The sequence below is a fragment of the Phoca vitulina genome, unplaced genomic scaffold, assembly GCF_004348235.1.
Source record: "Phoca vitulina isolate PV1807 unplaced genomic scaffold, GSC_HSeal_1.0 scaffold1, whole genome shotgun sequence".
In the NCBI taxonomy this organism is placed as follows: Eukaryota; Metazoa; Chordata; class Mammalia; order Carnivora; family Phocidae; genus Phoca; species Phoca vitulina.
In genome coordinates this window covers 8,470,954-8,495,531 of record NW_022589704.1, presented here as the reverse complement: position 1 = coordinate 8,495,531, position 24,578 = coordinate 8,470,954, and the positions used below count along the sequence as shown (strand labels likewise).

General features: G+C 43.4%; 1 protein-coding gene across 3 annotated transcripts; it reads right to left on the bottom strand.

Moving 5' to 3' along the window:
• Positions 1–1,238: 1,238 nt before the first annotated feature.
• Positions 1,239–23,629, bottom strand: LOC116629754 (general transcription factor II-I repeat domain-containing protein 2-like). Of its 3 annotated transcripts, none has more exons than XR_004298834.1 (7): positions 23,334–23,629; positions 22,766–22,953; positions 16,764–16,851; positions 14,141–14,278; positions 12,997–13,094; positions 9,152–9,309; positions 1,239–1,604 (listed from the first exon to the last, which is right to left on the bottom strand). XR_004298834.1 is itself a non-coding variant. In XM_032400005.1 (7 exons), the coding sequence occupies exon 7, from the start codon at positions 8,430–8,432 to the stop codon at positions 7,146–7,148; it is 1,287 nt and encodes a 428-aa protein (XP_032255896.1). In that variant the 5' UTR covers positions 8,433–8,677; positions 9,152–9,309; positions 12,997–13,094; positions 14,141–14,278; positions 16,764–16,851; positions 22,766–22,953; positions 23,334–23,629; the 3' UTR covers positions 6,265–7,145. The 3 variants fall into 3 exon arrangements, 1 of the variants encoding a protein (XP_032255896.1); XM_032400005.1 differs by lacking the exon at positions 1,239–1,604 and adding an exon at positions 6,265–8,677; XR_004298835.1 differs by lacking the exons at positions 1,239–1,604; positions 9,152–9,309 and adding an exon at positions 11,613–11,650.
• Positions 23,630–24,578: the final 949 nt, after the last annotated feature.

Genomic DNA, 24,578 nt, shown 5'->3' with positions numbered 1-24,578 from the left:
TGCAAGTGCCTGGGGGGCACAGTTGGCCAAACTGGCCTCTGCCTGTCTCTCTGGCCTCCCCTCCCTCCGCCTCCCCTCCTCAGAGCCCTGCACTTCCGCCAAACAGCGGGTGCTGTTTTTCCTGAGCCAGAGTCAAGACTATTGAACAACTTCACAGACACTGACAGTGAACTTGACGAAATGACACTGTTGCTGAGTAAGCGGCGCCCAAGTAAAATAGTTCAAAATGTCTACTGGTGATTTCCAAGAAACTGTTAAGTGTAAAAAGCAAAGTGCAAACGGGATCTAGAATAGGCTCCCTCTCATGTAAAGAAGGGGAGCCAGAGAATATACACGTGCAAAAAGAAATACAGTAGGAATAAAGCGGACACTGAGATTGGTTACTGGGCGGACGACGGGGGTAAGAAGACCAGAGAATGGGAGGCATGGGGAAGCCACACTTCTCTGGACGCAGCTGTGTAGTTGTGACTTTTAGAATCATGACTATGTTTCCTACTTCTTTTTTTTTTTTAAAGGTTTTATTTATTTTTTTGAGAGAGGGAATGAGAGAGAGAGAGAGCACATGAGAGGGGGGAGGGTCAGAGGGAAAGCAGACTCCCTGCTGAGCAGAGAGCCCGATGTGGGACTCAATCCTGGGACTCCAGGATCATGACCTGAGCCGAAGGCAGTCGCTCAACCAACTGAGCCACCCAGGCGCCCTGTTTCATACTTCTGAACACACTTGTTAATCCACAAGGAATTGGGGAAGAGGGGGAGTGGAGATGACCCGGAGAGGAATATAAACAGGAACAAATGACCCTAAGTGTACTACAAATGAATAATAACCCGAGGACACTGGGAGCACTCACCTAAGCAACTTTAGAAAAGAGTATTTTGACCATACACTCTTAGAGTACAATATTGTACTCTAAGTAGTAGGCTTATTTTTCAGAGAAGTGTGTGTTAGAAATTCAAAAAATACTGGGGGCACCCAGCTGGCTCAGTAGGGAGAGCATGCAATTCTTGATCTTGGGGTTGTAAGTTCGAGCCCCACGTTGGGTATAGAGATTACTTAAAAATAAAATCTTTTAGCGGCATCTGGGTGGATCAGTGGGTTAAGCATATGACTCTTGATTTTGGCTCAAGTCATGATCTCAGGGTTCTGGGATAGAGCCCCCTCGGGCTCTGCACTCTAAGCTCTGCTTGTCTCTCTCCCTCCTTTCTGCACCTCCCCCAATCTCTCTCATGTGCACTCTCTCTAACAGATAAATAAAATCTTTAAAAAATAAAATCTTAAAAAAATAAATGCAGAAAATATGCGTATTCTAGCATTAAACAGGTAAGTAAATACACTGTGATGAAAGCCAGATTTCTCACTATCAGAAAAATCAGTTATAAATACAGAAAGGGGTCAGCTAGAATAAACAGTGTGGTCTTGGACCGGAAGTAGAGGCATCATTGTGAACTCATGGTTTTCGAAATACAAATATGTCCGAACAGCTTGTGGTAGGTATCCATGCGTACGTACGTACATTTCCTGACTGTCCACTGAGAGGGTCTGAAAGTCCTAACGCCCAACACCGACGACGTCACCCAGCACCCAGGTCTTGGTGTCTCATGCCATTCTGCAATGAAAAGCACCACGGCTTCTTGGAGAATAGCCATATCTTCAGGGCTGTGGCAAGGAAGTTACAAGATGAGCCTCCCACATCTTGTGGTGCTAGAAGGTAAGGAAGGGTTCAAACCCTAACGGGGACATGTGGACCCATGTCAGTGGACACAGGAGGCAAACCTGAATGGGCTCCCATGCCAAATCTGGGACAACCTGACAGACAAAATAAATAATGATCATAATGGATTATAATCCATAGAAGAAGCTATAGAATAAAACAAGAATCTGTGAGTCCACACGGATATAAATACTTGAATGAATGAAGAAAAAAAAAAGGTGAAGGGAAAAGTCTTCCCCACAGAATTCCAACCAATCGGGGTGCCTGGGTGGCTCAGTCATTAAGCGTCTGCCTTCGGCTCAGGTCATGATCCCAGGGTCCTGGGATCTAGTCCCGTGTCGGGCTCCCTGCTTGGCGGGGAGCCTGCTTCTCCCTCTCCCACTCCCCCTGCTTGTGTTCCTCCTCTCGCTATCTCTCTGTCAAATAAATAAATAAAATCTTAAAAAAAAAAAAAAAAAGAATTCCAACCAATCAATGTAGAATGAGGAAAACTGAAAACTGCCATTTGGCAGATACCCAGTAATAATTGTTTCAGAATAAAATCAGCAATAGATGCTAAAATTACTAGGGAAAAGTAGGATGAGGAACAGGATATTTAGAGAGTCTCTTAGGATCTCTCCTTGAGAGAACTTATAAACAAGTAATATTACAGTGAAGGAACCTGACAGAAACCATCTTAAGCATAAATGACTGGGGAGGTGGTCACTCCAAGGTGGGCCAAGAGAGGCTTCTCTGAGGAGGCAACATTGAAGCTCTGACCTGGGTGGTCAGAAGACTTGGAGAGGGGGCGCCTGGGTGGCTCAGTTGGTTGAGCGACTGCCTTCGGCTCAGGTCATGATCCTGGAGTCCCAGGATCGAGTCCCGCATCGGGCTGCCTGCTCGGCGGGGAGTCTGCTTCTCCCTCTCCCACTCCCCCCTCTTGTGCTCTTTCTCTCTCTCTCTGTCTCTCAAATAAATAAAATCTTTAAAAAAAAAAAAAAAGAAGAAGACTTGGAGAGGAATATTCCAGAAACAGCTCTGTCCAAGGACTCAAGGCACAGAAAGAAGGCAAGTGTCAGGTATACAGTGAAGAGTAAAGTAGATAAGAGATCAGGGAGACAGGAGACCTCCTATTACACATGGCTTTGTAGTCCCATGGTAGGTAAGGAGTTCAGGCTTTTTTTTGTTTTTTGTTTTTTTCTGTTTCTTTTTTTTCTTTTAATAACTATGTAAACTACACATAATCTTGACCACCTTGATTATTTTTAAGTGCATAGTTCAATGGTATGAAATATATTCATAACGGTGTGCAACTACTACCACCATCCATCTCCAGAACTCTTTTCATCTTGTAAAGCTAAAACTCCATACCCACTACACATGAAGTTCCCATTTCCCCTCCCATACACCTGGCAACCACCATTCTACTTTCTGTTTCTACGATTCGGACTATGCTAAGTATCTCCTATAAATGGAATCATCCTGTATTTGTTTGTTTGTTTTGTGACTGGCTTATTTCACTTAGCATGATGTTCTCAAGGTTCATCCATTTTGTAGCATGTGTCAGAATTGTCTTTTTTAAGGCTGAATAATATTCCACTATATGTATATACCACATGTTGCTTATCCATTCATCCACTGAGAGACCCTTGGGTTGTGTCCATGTTTTAGCTCTTGTGAACAAGGGTATACAAATATCTCTTCAAGACCCTGATTTCAATTCTTCTGGGTATACACCCAGAAGTGGAATTGCTGGATCATACGGTAATTCTATTTTTAGGTTTTGAGGAATCACCATACTGTTCTCCACTGTGGCTGCACTATTTTATAGTCCCACCAACAGGGCACAAGAGTTCCAATTTCCCCACAGCCTGTCCAACACTTGTCTTCTGTTTGTTGTGTGATAGCAGCCACTTAATGAGTCTGAGGAGGTATCTCATTTGCATATCCCTACTGATCAGTGATGCTGAGCATCTTTTCATGTGCTTATTTTGTATTTGTTCATCTTTGGAGAAATGTCTATTCAAGTCCTTTGCCCATTTTTAAATTGGGTTGTTTGGTTTTTTGTTGCTGAGTTAGAGGAGTTGGGGTTTTAATATAAATGATGAAGTAGCCAAGAATGTTAAGCAGGGGAGTAATGTGTCCTAATTTGAGTTTTTTGTTTTGCCCTATTTTTTGGTCACTCTGTTGGGTGGAGAATGGTTTGAAGGCAAAGAGTTGTAGACGGAGACACTAGAAACAGGGAGACCATTTTGGGGTTTTTGTAGAAGTTCAAGCAAGAGATGATGGTGGTCCCAGCTAGCGGAGTGTTCACTACAAATGGGATTGTAGAGAAGTGAGAAGATTTGAAACCTTAGTTAAGTAGTATAATCAACAAGATTTTGCAACTAAATAGAAATGGGAAATGAGTAAGAAGAGGGAGTCCAAGATGACTGCCAGGGTTCTGGCTTGAGACAGAACTGGGTAGATGATGGTACCATTCACTAAAATAAGAAAACCAGGGGAGAATTGGTTTAGGAGTTGGGGAGAGAAATGATGAATTCAATCGTCAACACCATACATTGAAATGGCCTGTGGGACATCCCAATGGAGAGGTCCAGCAGCTTCCAGGCTGGCATTTAGAAGGAAGAGCTGGGGCACCTGGGTGGTTCAGTCAGTTGAGCAGCTGACTCTTGGTTTCAGCTCAGGTCACAATCTTGGGGTTGTGAGATCGAGCCCTCATCGGGTTCTGCACTCAGCATGGGGTCTGCTTGAGATTCTCTCTCCTCCCTCTGCCCCTCCTGCCTGCTCACTCTCTCTTCTCTCAAATAAATAAACTTAAAAAAAAAAAAGAAGAAGAAGGAAGAGTGGGGTTGGAGATTCCACAACGGAAGCCTTGCACATAATAATTAAGTCATGGGACTAGATGGTTCCAAGGGGACTTCCTGAAAGTGTAATAAAAACACAGGTGTAGGGGCGCCTGGGTGGCTCAGTCGTTAAGCGTCTGCCTTCGGCTCAGGTCATGATCCCAGGGTCCTGGGATCGAGCCCCGCATCGGGCTCCCTGCTCGGTGGGAAGCCTGCTTCTCCCTCTCCCATTCCCCCTGCTTCTGTTCCCTCTCTCGCTATGTCTCTCTCTGTCAAATAAATAAATAAAATCTAAAAAAAAAAAAACAACACAGGTGTAGGTACACATGTGCATAATTATTGGAAGAAGGTTGGTATCTTTTAACCACTGCTTGAAGAGAGCCCTGACTGACCTCCCCTGTCCTCTTCTCCTCAAAAAGGTTAAAAGTCACCGGTAGGGGCACCCGGGTGGCTCAGCCGGTTAAGTGTCTGCCTTCGGCTCAGGCATGATCTCAGGGTCCTAGGATGGAGCCGCACATCGCACTCCCCACTGAGCAGGTAAGTTATAGGGAGAAAAAGTCATTGGAGGAAAATCAACATTCAAGGAGGAGGAGAGGGCCTGAAAAGAAGCATTCAGAGAGGAAGGAGAAAAATGGGAATGAGATTTCAAGGGGAGGGAAGAGGTGGGCAGTGGCATCAAATGCTGCAGAGATTAAGGTCAGATCTAAAAGCGGGGCTTCTTCACACTCATTAATGGTCCCAGAACCTCTGCCCAAAAAGGCTGTCCTGAGTGTCATCAGATGCACTCTGCCTCTCCTTCCCTAGACAGCAGGGTTTTTCTCTGGCCTTCTCAGAACATGGCAGAACAGAAAAGGGATCCCACACCTGGAAATCACCTATGGCTTATTTGATGCCAAGAGAACTCACCCTGGTTGGCAAAGGCCCATCAGTACACACCTGATGCAAGCAAATAAACTCAACTTGAGCTTGGAGGACTGACAGATATTTAGGATTTCCCTGTTTTTGTTTTTAAGATTTTATTTTTTATTTTTTAAGTAATCTCTACACTGAACATGGGGCTCGAACTTACAACCCCGGGGATGAAGAGTTGCATGCTCGACTGACTGTGGCAGCCAGGTGCCCCAGGATTTCACTGTTAAGTGGGGGAGGAGGGGAGGGGGGAGCAGATTACAAAATGATCCAGACTTAATGCACTCAACCATATAAAATAATACATAGGAAATTGAAAGAAACAAACATACCTAAATATTTATAGGGGTAACCTCTGGTTGTTGAGATTATAGATTTTCCCCTCCATTTCTTTATAGTTTCCAAATGTTCTACAGAAAGTATATATCACTTCTATAATTGGACTGATTTTTCAAGATACAGTTTCTGTAACAGTGAGAGTCCTGTCCCAGTTTCACAGTGGAAAAACACCTTTTGGGTCACAGAGCTCTCTAAAACCCTGATGGTAGCTATGGGCCTCATTCTGCATCCCCTTGGGGTGGCCCTGATGCCAAGACAATGCCCATCCCTGCCTGTAGGAGGCAGAATGGCTTTGGGGCCAGCCACAATTTATTCTAATGCTAACCAACAATGTTAAAATTTCAAAGAAATGTGTAAATCCAAAATGGAAACACCAAAGAAACCCAGAGGTGAGTATTGGCTATGCTGTCCCCGCTCTGTCGGGGGGGGGGGGGGGGGGGGGGGGGGGGGGGGGGGGGGGGGGGGGGGGGTGGAGGGTGGGGTTAAACTGGCCTGAGTCCCAAGATCAGAGCGGCAGGTCTGTCATCCTTGGGGACAGAGCTGCGCTAGGCATCTAAACATCCCATTCATCCAGCTCACTCCCTGGGTCACATCCCTGGCTGATGAGTGCCTGTAGGAAAAACGTGGCTGCTTTTAGGGCAGAGGTGTATCCACTTGAATCACTCTAAAGGCCAGAAAGGCCAAATACAGGAAAAATAAACTGCCAAGGTATAATCAAACTTCATTTCATATGTGATAAGTACAAACATAGGATGCCAGAGATTGTACTTTAAATTTGACGTTGAACAAATATAATTTGGAAGTAGAAATAATTATATAAAGTCTCATAATTTCTTTCTCCTTAGATTTGAAATCTGACACCTGACATTCCCTTCTTAAGCCCCAAGGTCAAGGCTGGGAATCTTGTGCAGCAACCTGCGGCAGAGAATTCATCTCGGAGTCCTTTAACTGGGAGCAATATTTAGTTTTATGTTGTTTCATGACAGAAAAGAGCTGCTCACAAACGTACGTACTTCCAAACATGGACAGAATCTTTGCACAGTGGTTTTTATATTTAGGGTAACTGTTCCCAAGATACTTGTAGAATTCTGGGGTCCCAACACCATCATATTTCGTTTTCAGTAGGGTGTTCCCTGCAATTCAAGAACTTCCATTTGTAGCTCTTCGCTCACGTTATTAATGTTGATCGAGAAAGGTGAACTGAACAGAACAACGTCAGCTCGATTCCATAAAATTTGAAATCAGAGTACCATTTTTGGAATTCAGTCTTCAACTCTTTAATTCGGGAAATATAGTTCTGGCCATCTCTTTCATTTTCAGAAACTAATTTCAGCTTAGGGAAGTGGGCCAGATTGTTCCTTGCCTAATGAGTTTCCCAAAGACACAGTTTTCTTAGGAAGGAGCAAATTGAATCGTACATCTGTGTAACTACTTGTGGGCGTCTTTGCAGAGAAATATCCAACGTGTTTAGGTAAGTCATCATGTCAACCAAAAAGGCTAAATCTTTGACCCAATCTTTGCTAGTAAGCTGAGGAACTGATTTTCCTTTAGAAGACATGAAAAAATCAATTTCTTCCAACAGTTCGAAAAACCACCTGAGCACCATGCCACGACTCAGCCACTTATGTCCCATGGAGCAAGACAGGCTTCCATACTGTGCATCTAACTCGCTGAACAAAGCACTGAACTTTCTGTGGCCTGAGCCATGCAACCGGATCCAGGTTATGCTGTGAATCACTATGTCCATGACATGATCCATTTTTAACTTTTTAGCACAAAGTGATTCCTGGAGAATGAGGCCATGCATGGACTTCAGTTCCATGTCTTTGCAAAGCCCTGACACTTTAGATTTAAGTTTTGTAACAAGTTGTTCAACACCAACCAGTGCCGAATTGCCATCTGTGTTAACACTTACTAATTGTGACCAGTCTACGTTAAATTTTTTAAGGCTTTCCTCAACACAGACAAGAAAGTCATTTCCTGATGTGGCGCCTGTCATGGGAACCATGTCCAAAAGTTCTTCCGTCACATTGAAAGTGCCACCAACACCACGAATAAATACAGCCAACTGGGGGGCATTAGCTCCATCGGCCCCTTCATGAGCCACAATGGAGAAAGCCACAAATGATTTAGCTTTCTCTTGCAGTTTGTCCTGTAAATTCACTGCCCTGCTGTCAACACGCTGTGAAACAATATTACCACTTAGTCTCAGATTGGCAAATGCTTGTCTCTGTTCAGGGCACATAATCTCCACTGCACTCAACAGACATTCCTTTATAAACTCGCCGTCTGTAAAAGGTTTCGATGCCCAGGCAATTTTCTCACTTAACATATAACTGCATTTCATAGCAGCGTCATTTATTTTATTCACGTTCAAAAGTAAGTCGTGTTGAAATTTCAGTCTTTTTTTCAGTTTGTTAAGTTTTTTATCACGCATCTTTTCGGAATACCCATCATTCCTACTATGGTTTGTTTTATAATGGCGTCTGAGGTCCAAGTCCTTCGACACAGACACACTTTGTTTGCATATTAAACATGTAGGAACATTCTTGACCGCCACAAAGAAATAAGCTCGCTCCCATTTTTCTTGAAACGTGTGGCTTTCTTGTTCTAGCTTTCGTTTCCCCACTTTTGAAGGACACAAACCCATAAGAAATATTAAAATGTCACCTTTACGGTGAGAAAAGTACTACTTTGCAAGAGAAACATAGTGACTCTATTTTTTCAAAGTGTAAGTGTGCTGTTCACTCCTTCAAAGTAGGAGAGAACTGAGCAAATCGTGGGGGCTGTGGGGAACAGCTAAGAAGAAACCTCTGATTCTCCTGTGCAGATGACCGCAGACACGCAAGAACACAGCCCCAGGGCACTGATTCTCTGAGGCCGCAACAAAAGAAGCTGGAAATCCAGATTTTTATGTGAAACTCCTTGATTCTTAAAAATATTCATAATAAATTGTGGGGTTTTTTCCCTGTGAATACTAGATAAGCTACGACGTCTACCCATCAGATTTGGCAGCTTAGGGACACTGGTTTGGGGTCTCTGGTTTAAACCAGACAAAAACTCTACTTGAAGAGAATTAAATATTGAATTCTGAAACCACAGGTTTAAGAGCCTGTCCAAACAGAATCCTAGAAGGTACCCAAGAAGGGGAGCTAAGCTGATGGATCTCAAAGTGCCATGTTTTTGCAGACTTCATGGTTATAGTTAACTAGGACACTACTCATTTGCTTGATAGAAGGATGACTTACACATTTCTGATACAGGGAGACATTGTATGGAAGTGTCCCTATCCTCCTGCTAGCCCCTCTCTGGGGAACCCTGCTGACAACCCTGGCAAGTCTCAGTCTACAGAGCGGTAGCATCCCTTACTTCTCCATGTGCTGGGCTTCTCGCCTCTCCCTTCTCGGCCTTGGCTTTTCTCTTCAACATGGCCCAGAACTATAGCAAGCCCACCGATCTTTGTTCCTCGCTTCTCGTCCAAGGCTCTCTCTGCATCAGCCTGTGACTTGAAGTCAACATACGCAATCCTACAATTGTGGGGGGAAGAAGAAAGAACAGTCAACATTTAGTACTTTTATTGTCTTCTGAATTAGTAATACACATACAGGATTCAAAATGCAAAAGTTAGAAAAGGATATGGTGAAGTGTGCCTTCTGCCCAATTTCTATCCTTACAGGTAACATGCCATACATATAAAAAGCAAACATACACATATACACACTCTTTCAAAGCTTGACTGAGACATAATTTACATATCATAAAATGCATCTATTTAACGTGTACAATGAGGGGCTCCTGGCTGGCTCAGTCGGTGGAGCGTACAACTCTTGATCTCGGGGTTGTGAGTTCAAGTCCCACACTGGGTACAGAGATTACTTAAAAATGAAACCTTTAAAAAAAAAAGTGTATAATGGTTTCTATATGTTTACAGACTTCTATAACCATCACCATGATCTAATTTTAGAACGTTTTTATCCTCTCCCAAAGTAACCACCGGCACTCCTCATTCCCTCTAACTCATTCCCATCCCCTGGCCCAACTACCATGCTACTTGCCTATCCTGGACATTTCATATAAATTGGATCATATGAACATGCAATCTTTTGGGTCTGGCTTCTTTCACTTAGCCTAATGTTTTCCAGATTCATCCAAGTAGTAGCATGTGTCAGGACGTCATTCCTTTTTATGGCAGGATAATATCACCTTGTAGGAAATACCACATTTTGTTTATCCATTCATCAGCTGGTGCACATTTGGGGTTGTTTCCACTTTTCGGCTATTATGAATGAAGGTAATCTGCACACGTGTAGAAGTGTGTGGCTATACGTTTTCATTATGTTTACCCCGTGCAGCAGAATTGCTGCCCCATACGGCAACTCTGTTTAACACATTGAGAAACTGCCAAAACCAGTTTCCCAAGCAACTGCACTCTTTCATTTTACATTCCCACCGGCAATGAACGAGGGTTCCAATTTCCCCATCGCCTTGCCAACACTTGCTATTGCCTGCCTTTCTCATTACACCCACTCTGATGGAGTGGAACTGCAGGATAAAATGGTACATGCAACTGTAATTGATAGATACTAACTCATCTTCACAGAGACTTCACGAATTTCCCTTCTACCAACAACGTCTGAGCATGCCGGTTTCTCCAACCCTCTTCAATACTATGGAATACACCTTTTGATCTGTTAACATCTAATGGGTAAAATGTTGTATCTAAACTAAATTAAAATTGCATTTTAATTTACAATTCTTTTAGTATGAGTGAGGCTAAGTATCTTTTCTTACGTTCAAAAGAAAATTACTTTTCTGTGACCTTCTTGTTCATAATTTGCCAATATTTTTACTGGGTTGTTGGTCTTTTTCTTTTCTTTTAAGATTTACTTATTTAGGGGCGCCTGGGTGGCTCAGTCGTTAAGCATCTGCCTTCGGCTCAGGTCATGATCCCAGGGTCCTGGGATTGAGCCCCACATCGGGCTCCCTGCTCGGCGGGAAGCCTGCTTCTCCCTCTCCCACTCCCCCTGCTTGTGTTCCCTCTCTCGCTGTGTCTCTCTCTGTCAAATAAATAAAATCTTTAAAAAAATAAATAAATAAAATAAATAAAAAATAAATAAATAAAAAAGATTTACTTATTTATTTTAGAGAGAGACACAAAGAGAACATGGGAGGGAGGGGCAGAGGGAGAGAGAGAATCTCAAGCAGACTCCATGCTGAGCTCAGAGCCCGACATGGGGCTCGATCCCAAAACCCCAAGATCATGACCTGAGCCAAAACCAAAAGTCGGACGTTCAACCAGATGCACCACCCAGGTGCCCCTGTTGGTCTTTTTCTTACTGATTTGTGAGATGCACTTTATCTATCAGCAAATTAGCCCTCAATTTTGATAGAAATCATGAATTTTTTTTTCCTCGTTTGTCACTTGTTTTTCGACTTTGCTTATGGGATTTTTTTTCCCCATGTAGATGTATTTTATATTTCTGCAGTCAAATTTATCTGTTCTTTTAGGACTTCCAGAATTTGTGTCATACTTAACAGGCCTCCCCCTCTTGCAGATTATTAAAAATAAACAAACAAAACAATCTCTAGGTCTCCCTCTAGTACTTTATGATTTCATATTTTCATTGTAATCTTTCATGGACTTGTAACTTACTTTGGTGAAAGATATGGAGTAAGGATCTGTTGAGTAAGAATATTCTTGAAGAGGGGCGCCTGGGTGGCTCAGCCGTTAAGCGTCTGCCTTCGGCTCAGGGCGTGATCTCAGGGTCCTGGGATCGAGCCCAGCATCGGGCTCCCTGCTCGGTGGGAAGCCTGCTTCTCCCTCTTCCACTCCCCCTGCTTGTGTTCCCTCTCTCGCTGTGTCTCTCTCTGTCAAATAAATAAATAAAATCTTTAAAAAAAAAAAAGAATATTCTTGAAGAGTGCACCACACTCACTTCTGACATAGGTATTATGCTTTATTTAACACGTCATGAATTCCCTGGCATCTCCTAATTCCCCTTTGTAATAATACCTCATGTAAAGGAGTAATTTAAAGACTTAAGTATATGTAATCAAAACTTAACTAACAATAGAGAAATTCTATGGCTTTTGGCAGCAATTTTTTGTTTTGTCGTTTTCCAGTGTTGCTGACTACAAGCATAGGAGAGCCCCCAAATCTCCTCACAGGAAACACTGACAATAGGGGCGCCTGGGTGGCTCAGTTGGTTGAGCGACTGCCTTTGGCTCAGGTCATGATCCCAGGGTCCTGGGATCAAGCCCCGCATCGGGCTCCCTGCTTGACGGGGGGCTGTTTCTCCCTCTCCCTCTGCCACTCCCACTGCTTGTGCTCTCCTGCTCTCTATGCCAAATAAATGAATAAAATCTTAAAAAAAAAAAAAAAAGAAACACTGACAATAGCAAATTGCTGACAATATGGGATGTATCCTTTCAGACTTGTTTTCTGAATTGGCAGGATTCTTTTCTAGAGATTATGTTCTTCAGAATATACAGGTATAGACTATTTTAGAGTTCACCTATACCAACAATTTTCACTCAAATGTATGTGTAATCCTGATATGCAAGCTGCACCTCATTAAGAATTCCTTCAAAATAGGGGCCCCTGGCTGGCTCAGTCAGTGGAGCGTGTAACTCTTGATCTCGGGGTTGTGAGTTTGGGTGTAGAGATTACTTAAAAATAAAATCTTAAAAAAAAAAAAAGAAAATTCCTCCAAAATACATCCCACTCCATCCTTCCTAATTTTACCACATTCACCCTCTTACTCTACCAAAGCCTAGCTACATAGCGCTAGTGTTTCATTAATTGTTACAACATAGCTCTAATGCGCCGATTTAATGCTCTGTTCTGCCCCTGTCCGGGCAAATCAGCAAGCGTGTTGGTTTACTAGAGTCAACCCTGGAGAGAGAAAAATGGAAATAATCTACGACTGAATTCTTCTAATCCTCAACCTTGAACTTCGTAGAGTAAGTCTTCATTTCTCAGTGACACCACTATAGTTTTCTAGAAGCTTCTGGCTGTCCATTTATGATGCCCCCTTCAGTTTTTTATGCCTGCTGGCAGAAAGGTTGGATAACTACTTTTTCCTTCTCTAAAATCAGGTGTAAGTGATTTAGGAGAATGTAATGAAATTCTGTTATGTCTGAATCCAGCAGAAATATATTCTTTTTCAATATAGGTACAAAATACACCTTTTACTCATCCCATCCTTGCTCACCAATCTGATTTGAAAGGCATCCTTAAACACTTCTTTTAACTCATGCTGGGTGACTCTGTGAGACAGGTTCTTGATCAAAAGTGTTTTGGCATTCCAACCTACGTAACACAAAAGAGTATTTTTAGTCTGAGTTCAGATCTAATAAGCATCAAAAGTTCTCTAAAGGAGAAAAAATACTTCTCCAGGAGTTGGAGAGTGTTAATAGCAATACATATTCCCTCATTTAACAAATCTTTGAACACATATCTCGGGGAGGGCCTGTGCTAGAGGCTACATGAAAATACAGACTTGGCGTCTACTCTCAGGAATGTGGTCTTGTTGGGGGAAAAGGCTAGTAAGCAAAGTCACATAATTACAAACTCTGGTAAGTGCCAAAAAAGAAAAGTAAAAAGGGAAATGAGAACACCCAGTAAAGACTTAACCTAGGGGCACCTGGCTGGCTCAGACAGATAAGCATGCAACTCTTGATCTCGGGGTTGTGAGTTTGAGCCCCATGTTGGATGGAGAGATTACTTAAAATAAAGTAAAAAAAAAAAAAAAAAAAAAGAGGGGCACCTGGGTGTCTCAGTCGATTAAGCATCCGACTCTTGATTTCAGCTCAGGTCATTATCTCAGGGTTGTGGGACTGAGCTCCATGTTGGGCTCCACGCTGAGTGTGGAGCCTGCTTAAAGATTCTCCCTCTCCTTCTCCCTCTGCCCCTCCACGCTCTCTCGCTCTCAGGGGGGAAAAAAAAAAAAGGAAAAAGAAGAAAGAAAGAAACTCCCCCCTAACCACCCCTCCCCACCCCAAAAAGACTTAACCTAGTCTGGAAGTAAGGGAAACTTTTTCTGATCTTGAGGAAGTGTCCTTTAAGCTGAGATTCTATGGATGGGTTGCAGGTAGCCGGGGAATGAGTTCTGGAGAGAACATTATGACAGAGAAGGTAAGGTACATAAAGACAGAGAGTATGGTAGACAAAGAACATTATGACAGGGAAGGTGAGCCATCCAGCTTGAGCACAGAGGGTGAGAGTAATGTAGACAAAGTCTGTGCTGGGCAAGGAGGTGACCTGGCGGTAACTGACTACTTGGACTGAATAAGAATCCGAGACTCATTCCTGACCCAGAGTTTGTCTAGATACACAGGTATCTATAAACAAATTACCTTGTTTGCATATCTTTCTTTACTTCCTTTCCTTTCGGTTTTCTCAATTCAATTTCATAGCCAAGGACCTTTGTCTCACTAAGTTTCAAGGCTTTTCCCTGGTCATCAGCAGATTTAAAATTCACATAACCGAATTTCCTACAGAGATGTAAAAGAAAAGGGAAAAAACCCCTAGGTAAGATCAAAAGGCACATGACTTTGGGTTGGTTAGTCATACTGGATGTGAAAGTGGAAATCAGCAGTGAGTCATTTACAATTTAAAACCAAGGCTCCACCAACTAGCAATACAAATGCCATAAAGTAACCAGAAAGGAGTGGCTCTCACCCCCAGGCAAGTTTGAGAAGGGCTAGAGGGTGCTTCTAGAACGCAGTGGGGGTGGGTAGAATCCAGGCCTGCTGTTACATAGCCTGCAATCCACTTGACAGTCTCCAAAACAAAGAATTATCTGGTGTCAATAGTGCCAAAATCGAGAAACCCTGTTCTAGAGCAAGGACTGAGTCGGTGCAAATTCACCTATTGAAATCTTTATTACTTTTCTGTTTAGCGACTGACCGAATTTAAACAAAAGCTATAGAAAACGAAGCTTGAAATTGTAAGGTTGTGAATTTTTGTTTTAAGAAAGAGCCATCTGCATTTGTGAACTGGAACAAAAATATCACTCCTAATGAGGAATGTGTTAGCAAACCCAAGGGCTATTACAAAAAGATTTTTTAATGCAAAAGGAATTCTTATTTACTGCAAATGCAACAATAATACAAAATATAGTTAACACAACCTGTAAGCACAATGTGACAGAAGCTGTGGCTCTGGAGCCAGATTCTGGGCTCAAATCCCAGCTCTGCCGTTTTTGAACTGTGTGATACTGGGCACATTACTTAACTTCTCTGTGCCTAAATCTTCTTTGTGAAATGGGGATAGTGTCAATAATTACCACTGAGGGCTGTCTTAACAGATTCCATGAGTTCATATAAATAAGGAACAAAGAATAATGCCTGGAACGGTGAGTGCTCAATGAATGTTTACTATTATTATTATCTTTTTGTTTCTACCTAAGACAGTCTGAGTACTATAAAATATGCTCACACCCAGGAAATATGCTTCTGATGCAAAAGAAGTGAGAAAGATAAAATGCAACTTGGCAAAAAAGCAGAAGTGATGCAGGACCTGTATTTGCCACCATAGCTAGGGGGCGGTGATTAAAGGTGTGACTTGGTTTAAAATAATTCTGGGCAAATAACATTGCTCACAGTGGAAAATCATGAAAATACGTTTCTGTAACAACAAGGAAAATCTCGGGATTATTTTAACATTCCAATTGGAAAAAATGGGATAGCAGAGTTTCATCTAATGGATTTTCTAAGAGCCACTGAAGGATTTTTAAATATATGAGTCCCTCTCATCCATGGCTTCAGTTACCCACAGTCAACTGTGTGGTCTGGAAGCAGATGATCCTCCTTCTGACCTAGCATCAAGAGGCCAACAGTGCTCTAGCTAGAGGTCACAACGCCTGAGCGTGGACCTCATGTCATCTCATCCTGGAGGCATTTTATCATCTCACATCATCACAGGGAGGGCGACTTTGAGAGAGAGAAACCACATTCATGTAACTTCCATTCCAGGATATTGTTATAATTGTTCTAATTCATTATATTATTGTTAATCTATTATGGTGGCTAATTTATAAATTCAACTTTATCACTGCTATGTATGTAGAAGAACCAACGTAGCATAAGTAGGGTTCAGTACCATCTGTGGCTTCAGGCGTCCACCAGGGGTCTTAGAACGTATCCCTGTGGATATGAGACTACTATACTCTCCGTCTCACCGTGAACTGCAAAAGGCTGAGGTAAAACCCCACCATGGGCTCAAGAGCAGGTAACAAGGGGCGCCTGGGTGGCTCAGTCGGTTAAGCGTCTGCCTTCGGCTCAGGTCATGATCCCAGGGTCTTGGGATCGAGTCCCGCATCGGGCTCCCTGCTCGGCCGGGAGCCTGCTTCTCCCTCTCCTTCTGCCCCCTGCCCCCAGCTTGTGATGCCTCTCTCTCTCTCTCTCTCTCTGTCAAATAAATAAATAAAATCTTTTAAAAAAAAATAGAGCAGGTAACAAAAGGATGTGACAAGACAGAACCCACAATAAAATAGAAAGCTACTGGAACTCCTAATTTCTCCAGGGATAATAATGCCAGGTTGGTAAACTTAATGTTCTTAAATTATTGGTATTTACCTGAATGAGCCAACTGACACCAACAACTGTGAGATCATTTTTAGCAAAAAATTCACTGAGACCTGTTTTTAGTTCAGCAACAGTTTTGTCAAAATTCAGGTTTCCAACAAACAGTTTGAAAGTTACAGGTGGTTCAGCTGCCATACAAAAAGGTAAAAAAAAAAAAAAAAGAAAGAAACGAAAAAAAAAAAACCTCAAACAGTGCAGAAACAATGACGCTAAAAGAAAATTCCACTAAAGTTTCTGGCATATTGTAAACACCTAACTGCAGTAAAAATCCCCTTGTTTACCACTTGGGCTTTTACTGTGTCCACAAATTCCAAAACTGCAGATGCCTATTCCGTTAATATGAAATTCTCCATGTTTTGTCTCGTGCTTTAAAACACAGCAAAGAAGTTACCTTCCAATTTCTGTCTTCTGGTTTCGGGGGAAGCCTTCTGTTTGGCCATCTCCTTCTTCCGTTTATCAGCTGTTTTTTGGGGCAGGCTCTGTGGGCAAGAGCCAGAGTATTATTATATTTTTAACGATCTGTCTGTACCACTCATGAGTAAACTGGAAGCTTTCACTCTATCCACAAAGATCACACCTATGGGAATGGCTACTCTTCACAAAACTTATGGGTGCGGTCTGGTCAGAGTACTTTTAAAAGCATTCATAGATTAATCAGGACATTCTTCAAGTTCCTAAAAGAAATCCCACAGCCCCTGCCCTTCCCTTACAACTCCAATTCCTTGATATGGGCTACCCCTCAACTGAGCTGACTTGGGTCGTTCCGGCCTTCCTCCTCCTCCTCTTCCTCACAGCCTTTGTCATCACCATTGTTGTCCTGCTCATCTCCACCGGCCCCCATAGGAAGGACTGTTCTCCCTCCGGCCCATGTAGAATACACATCTTTTTCAGAATCTAAATGAAAACCCACCTAATCAATTACTGCCACACAGACTTGTTAAGAATGAGAATAACAAATTGCTCTTCCAGAGAAACTGCTCATAAATCCGACTAAAATACACCAACCTAACGAAAAAATTCAATGCCACTTTAACTTCTTATTTTGAAATAATTTTAAATGTACTGCCATTATATTTAAATAAAAATATTAATAATTACTTCTTCGGAAACAGTATCATTTAAAATGTTGCACGGACTCTGTCAAGACAAAAAGAAAATCACTGACAATTAAGTTTGGGGGACAATTAACCTGCATGGCTCATAAGCACCAGGACAGAAACAATCAGTGGATCATAGTCATAGAAAACTCTGATTCTGGTCACGTGGACAGTAGAGGTCAAAGGTCCATTGAGATTCCTCATCCACGAGGCCATGCCTGAAAAGTCAGCCGGGGATTGCCAAGGCAGCTTTCTGCAGGGTGGGAGCTTCACAGAACCCCTCCGGCAGCGATGTGGGATGGCAGGCAAGGCTGTCTCCAGAAGAGGATTCATCACCTTCCTCATCCTGGCCCAACTCAGCCTTCTTATCTTCTTCCTCCTCAGAGCTCCCGTTTCTCTTCTCATGGTCCTTGAACTTGACACTCCTGTCTTTTGGCAACGGGGCCCATGTGGCTGCCTTCCTGTGTGGGGATATCAGTTTCTCAGCAAACACGGGAGCCAGAGACTTTTTTTCTTCTCCTTTATTTTCTGGAGAGGTAGTCATCTTCCCACCACTCTGCTGAGGTCAGTGACGACCTGGAGAGAAGTGGCAACACTGAAAGCACATGTTCCCTGCGCCCACGAGGTTACAACCACACCGTATGGTCAGCAAGTACAAGATTCGGGCAGGCATGTGTGTCGGGGTCTTGCTGAGCTCTCGGAGTCTCTCAATGTGTAGTGTAAGAGAGCTCCCAGCACCACCTGGCATGCTTGTCTAAAGACACAGGAAAAGGAAAAAAAAAAAAAAAATCCTAGACTTCACTTAGAGCTATCAAATCAGAATCCTTACAGGGAAGGAACTAGGTTTCTAGAAGTTTCCAAGCTACTGCCCTAGGAAAACAGGAAAATATACCAAGTCAACTACTGTTTAGGTGGTTCCACATGCCATTAGAGTGCCAACTCTTTGTTTTTTTTTTTTTTTAAGATTTTATTTTTAAGTAATCTCTACACCCACCATGGGACTTGAAATCACAGCCCTGAGATCAAGAGTCACACGCCCCATCAACTGAGCCAGCCGGGCGCCCCTACGGTGCCAGCTCTTTGCGTACAAAACACAAAAGTAAAAGAGTCCCCCACAACAGGCACCTGGAACATAAAGAGGAATGAGAGCCAAGCCCCAAAGATTGGGCCTCATGCTTCCTAATTGTACCATCAATTCCATCCCACAGATAACTGGGCATGGTACTTTAAAACTAAATAACTAAAGATAAAAATGTTAGGGGTGCCTGGGTGGTGCAGTCAGCTAAGCATCCGACTCTTGGTTTCGGCTGAGGTCATGATCTCAGGGCCGTGAGATCAAACCCTGCATCAGGCTCCACGCTCAGCACAGAATCTGCTTGAGATTCTCGCTCCCTCTGCCCCTCCCCCACTCGCGTGCAAGTGCATGTGCTCTCTCTCTCTCAAATAAATATTTCAGCAAAACATTGAATGAATACACAAAAGGACAAAACGAAGAACTATGGGCAATAAATAAAACAAGTGTCTTCATCTTGCCAGTGTTAACGGAACAGTGTCGTAACGGAAGAAAGGTATTACTGGTATTATTATGAGATGAACTATATCCCACTAACACCCATATGTCAAAGTCCAATCCATAGTATCTAAGAATGTTACTGTATTTGGAGACAGGCCTTTAAAGAAGTAATTAAGTTAAAATGGGGTCATTAGAGTAGGCCCTAATCCAATATGACTGCTGTCCTTATGAGAGATTAGGCCACAGAAGATAGACAAATGACCATGTGAAGACATAGTGAGAAGGCAGACATTTACAAGCCAAGGAGAGAGGCCTCAGAAGAAACCAAACCTGTCAACAACTTGATCTTCAACTTCTAACCTTCAGAATTAAGAGAAAATAAATTTCTGTTGTTTCAGCCAACCAGTATAGGATATTTTATTAAGGCAACCTTAAGGGGCGCCTGGGTGGCTTGGTGGGTTAGGCGTCTGCCTTCAGCTCAGGTCATGATCTCAGGTCCTGGGATTGAGCCCCACATTAGGCTCTCTGCTCAGCGGGAAACCTGCTTCTCCCTCTCCCTCTGCCCCCCCCCACCCCCGCTCATGCTCTCTTGAGAGAGAGATTTCTAAATAAAATCTTAATTAAAAAAAAAAGGCAAACCTAGCAAACGAATACAACTGGTATATATAGCACATCACAGGAAGAGATAAGTAACTACCATGTGATAAGTATTCCTGGTTATGAACATACATAGGCAAGCAGATGAGGGACCAGTTCATCTGGCATGGGAATGATGTGGGATCAGGGAAGTTATGGGAAAGAGATGAAGGTTTTATTTGTTTTTTTAGTAATCTCTTCACTACCCCTAGATTAAGAGTAGCATGCTCTTCCAACTGAGCCAGCCAGGCACCCTAAGAGATAAGGGTTTTAATGAATTAATTTCAATGAGCCAACTTTAGGGTCTGGTTATCCTAGAAGTTCATCTACCTGTGAACGTACTTCTATATGCTGCACCAATCAGAGGAAACCATTATAGAAATCACACTTTAGGGGCGCCTGGGTGGCTCAGTTGTTAAGCGTCTGCCTTCGGCTCAGGTCATGATCCCAGGGTCCTGGGATCGAGCCCCGCATCCGGCTCCCTGCTCAGCAGGAGACCTGCTTCTCCCTCTCCCAGTCCCCCTGCTTGTGTTCCCTCTCTCACTGTGTCTCTCTCTGTCAAATAAATAAATAAAATCTTAAAAAAAAAAAAAAAAAAGAAATCACAGTTTAGAGAGGAATGACCTAGGGTGACCAGTGTGAACAGTCTAGAACCACATCACATGCATATCAGCCTAGGGAAAATATAATGTGACTATTCCTGTTTTCCTCCAAGAACCAGAATGGGTTCCAAAGCAAAAGCTGCATTCACCAAGAATTTCCTGGATGATTGCTACAAAAGCTAATGCAACGTACAGTGAACATCATAATACAGCAGATGGTCTCTTAACTGTGTCTAACTAGGTCTACTTAATCAAATCACACTAACCTGTATCTACGGCTAGATTAAATGACAGTCCCCATCCCAAACAGGACTTACTAGCTTGATGTCCATGAAATGCCAAGCACGTGTGGCTAGCAGGTTCCTCTATGGCACTCACAGAACACCTGGCCATTTCTGCTGCCATAGGCTAAAGTAGATCCTTAATAATTATCAATTGTGTTTGTTCCAAACCTGTATATGACCCTGTATTTGCGGTTTCAATTACATAATAAAATCATATAAACCAATCAAATCAATGCAAAAAGTAAGTTACTGAATCTGTGAAAACCATGTTGAATACTTCGGACATACTTGATAAAGCTTAAAAAAACTGTAGTCAATGCCTTCGGCTCAGGTCATGATCCTGGAGTCCCCGGATCGAGTCCCGCATCGGGCTCCCTGCTCAGCAGGGAGTCTGCTTCTCCCTCTGACCCTCCCCCCTCTCATGTGCTCTCTCTCGCTCTCTCTCTCTCTCAAATAAATAAATAAATAAAATCTTTATTAAAAAAAAAAAAAACAAAAAAACTGTAGTCAAATTCGGTGTGGTTGAGCAACCATAAAAGGATGGAAAAAGTGGTAAAAACGTAGGAGTATTCAAACTGCTTTACTAGGAGTTTATTAGGTTTTGCTTTGCTTTAAAGAAACAAACTTTGGGGTGCCTGCCTGGCTTAGTCGGAAAAGCATACAACTCTTGATCTCGGGGTTGTCAGTTCAGCCCCACGTTGGATGCAGAGACTACTTAAATAAAGACTTAAAAAAAAAAAACAAACAAACTTCATATTACAAAAGCTGCACTTACGGGCATACTTTGTACTGGGAAGACAAACTACTCCAACACTGAACCCGAAGTCAAAAACAAGGCCTCAGTCCCACATCAAAATATTCGTAAATGAATAAACATTTAACATGGGTGTTTTTTTTTTAAGATTTTTATTTATTTATTTGAGAGAGAGAGAGGCAGGACTCGATGATCCCAGGACCCCGAGATCATGACCTGAGCTGAAGGCAGACGCTTAACTGACTGAGCCACCCAGGCGCCCCCACGTTTAACATGTCTTAAATTAAAATCAAAAGGTATGTATGGATAATTTACTTTTGATTGATTAAAACAACTACTAGACTGAATACGGTTGAATAAAGTTTCTATTATACAAGTGGCTGCTTAAAGTGGACAATAAATACATCCTGGCTGCCTCTCAAAACAAGTTGCTTGGCGGGTCGGGGGGCGGAGACAAAAAAAATGAACTGGGAAGAGGTAGGGCCTTTGGATTCGGCAGAACCATGTATAATCCCTGCTCTGTCACTTATTAATTATAAAACCCTGAGCAAGTAAGTTAATGGCTAAATCTTTTCCCGTGTATAAAATGGAGCTGATGATGCCTGTCTAATACAGTCGCTTTGCTAATGAAATGAGATGATGCATTAAAACCTAGCACAGTGGCTACACACGGGAAGCATTCACTATTCATGGGCTGTGTACCCACCATCCACCTCAATTCTTTTAGGACTCAACTTAAACCTATCCATATTTAAATACACAGAGGCTCCCAGCCAGAAGCAGGAAACACTGTAGGGACCTAAATATTTGTCAAAAGAATAAATATGGAAACACAGGTGTTTGGCAGGCACACAAACTAATGGAATTTAAAGAAGCAATTTTAAGAATCAGGAGATCTTCTTTCAAACCAGTATTTCCGGGCAACCAGTATCACTTTTCTTTCTCTTTTTTTTTTTTTTTAAAGATTTTATTTATTTGCCAGAGAGAGAGACAGCGAGAGAGGGAACCCAAGCAGGGGGAGTGGGAGAGGGAGAAGCAGGCTTCCCGCGGAGCAGGGAGCCCGATGCGGGGCTCGATCCCAGGACCCCGGGACCATGACCTGAGCCGAAGGCAGACGCCTAACGACTGAGCCACCCAGGCGCCTCAACCAGTATCACTTTTCAAACAAAAAAACACTTCTGCTTTCCCCCAAAACAAACCTCACTTCTCACAATGTACTACTCTTTTCAGTTGACACTGGTACTTAATTTGCTAACATTCCATTTGGAATTTTTGCATCTATGTTCATGGGAGTGGTCTGCAATTGTTTTTTGTGGTTTTTTTTTTTTTTTCCTAAAAATGACTGGGTCAGATTTTGGTATTGAGTCTAGGGTGGGCTTGTGAAAGTAGTCTGAAAGTGTTCACAATACCACTTTTGAGATTAAACAAGGCAGTTCAACTGTTTTACTCTTGATTTTGGTTGTTGACCTTAGTAAGTCATTCTGCTCCGCACTGTATATACAATTACCTCATCTCTACTGTCACTGTCCTTCTCCTCCAACGTCTCGTCTTCCCCATCTTCTATCTCCTTCGCAAAACGACTCATTTTCTTCTGTTCACCTGGATTTTTTTCCCCCGCTTAAAATGGACACGATTATTAGGCTCATCACAGGGCCTTCGACATTCCACGGGCTACGCACATTTTCTCTCCGGTATCTGTAATAAGTTTCTATTTGTAACAAACACATGTCAGGCCTCATCTTAAAATTACTTTCATTTTGAATCTTGCACTCATAGTAGTGAATATCAAAATATTTAGAAAAAGATAATTTTTGGCATCTATTTGTAGGCCAGATGTCCCATACCTTGTCTTTTGCCACGATCTAGAAATGGTTAACTCCTCGAGGTATTAGGCTAGCTTCCAAGAATTCCTCCCTTTCCCTCTCATTCTGTTCCCTTCAACACGCGTTTTCAAATAATTTCGATGTTTTTAAAAAATTGATTCCACTACCAGCTGCTCAAATGAAAGCACACAAGGCCAAAATAAAGCCCCCTTACGGGTAAAAAATCAGTACCTACAATTCAAGTGTCTTTACCTTTCCAGACCGAGAACTCAGTGTTAAGTGGAGCAGCGTCCATCTCTACCTCCCTGCAGCACAAATAAGGAGTCTCACACCAGAACCTAGAACCGCCACTTCTCTAGGTAACCCGCACAGTCTCGTCCCTCCTGGGCAGGCGATCGCAGGTGTACGCCCCGCCCACCCAGAGCCACCGCGCACTGCAGAGCCGGGGGCAAAGCCCCAAAGGGGCCCGCCGCAGCCCGCAGGCGCCGACAGGTCTGGAACGCCCTCCCAGCGGCAACCGGGGACGGAGACCTGGGCGACACACACACTCCGGAAGAAGACGGAGCCCTCGTGACTCCGCCTCGGCCAATCAGAGCCCGCACCGCCTCTGGGCCAATCCCGAGCCGCGAACCCAAGGAGGGGGCGGACAAGCGCGAGCCTGGGGGCGGGGTCTCGAGCCGGGGCCGCCAGTGCTACGCCTGCGCGCGGGACGGGCGTTTTAGTCGATTTGTCTCGGTTGTCGCGGGCGTCCTGCCATTGGCCCAGATAGGCGGGTCCGAAGGTGAAATCCCCAATAAGTTCGGGAATTTGGCGGGCGGCCACGCGTCTCGGCACACCTTTGTTGGTGCGCCCGGAGAAAGTGGATAACCGTCACAAAAGCAGCCTCCTATCGCGCGCTCGTGAGCGAAGCTAGATAGGTTCCAGGCGCTTGCGGCGGTGAACCCGGTCAGGCCGCCACCCGCGCAGTGGGGCGGGCGTGAGTCCTCTCATTTCCAGCCGAGAGGGAGGCGCGTGCCTTCTAACGCGGGGCAGAGCCGACACCAGGACCCGGCAGTCGGCCTTGGGGGTCGGCCTGTTGACCCCGGGCACCGCGCCCTCGCCGCCCGCCAGCGCCTGCCGCTGCCGTGGAAGCAGTGACAGCGCTGATGGTGATAGCCAAGGTCATTAGTACCTGTTTTGTCCCGGGCATTGTTGCTTTCCACGCATTTTATGCACTTCTCTAAACTTGTGACTTAGATTAATAGTTTTATTTTACATGTAAGGAAATTGAGGCTTACAGAAAGGGAACTCCACAGCTATTGACTTGCATCCTCAATTACTAAATATTATTTCTTTGAGTTAAAACCATCAGTAATATGCTCTTTCAATCACCCTTAGTACCGGTAGACCCAGTAGTAGGATCAAAATCCTAGGAATTATCCCCATACTGGGACTGGAAAAGAGCGCCCTGGGATATGTGTGTGTGTTTTGGGAGTGGGGAGTCCTAGCTTCAGAAAG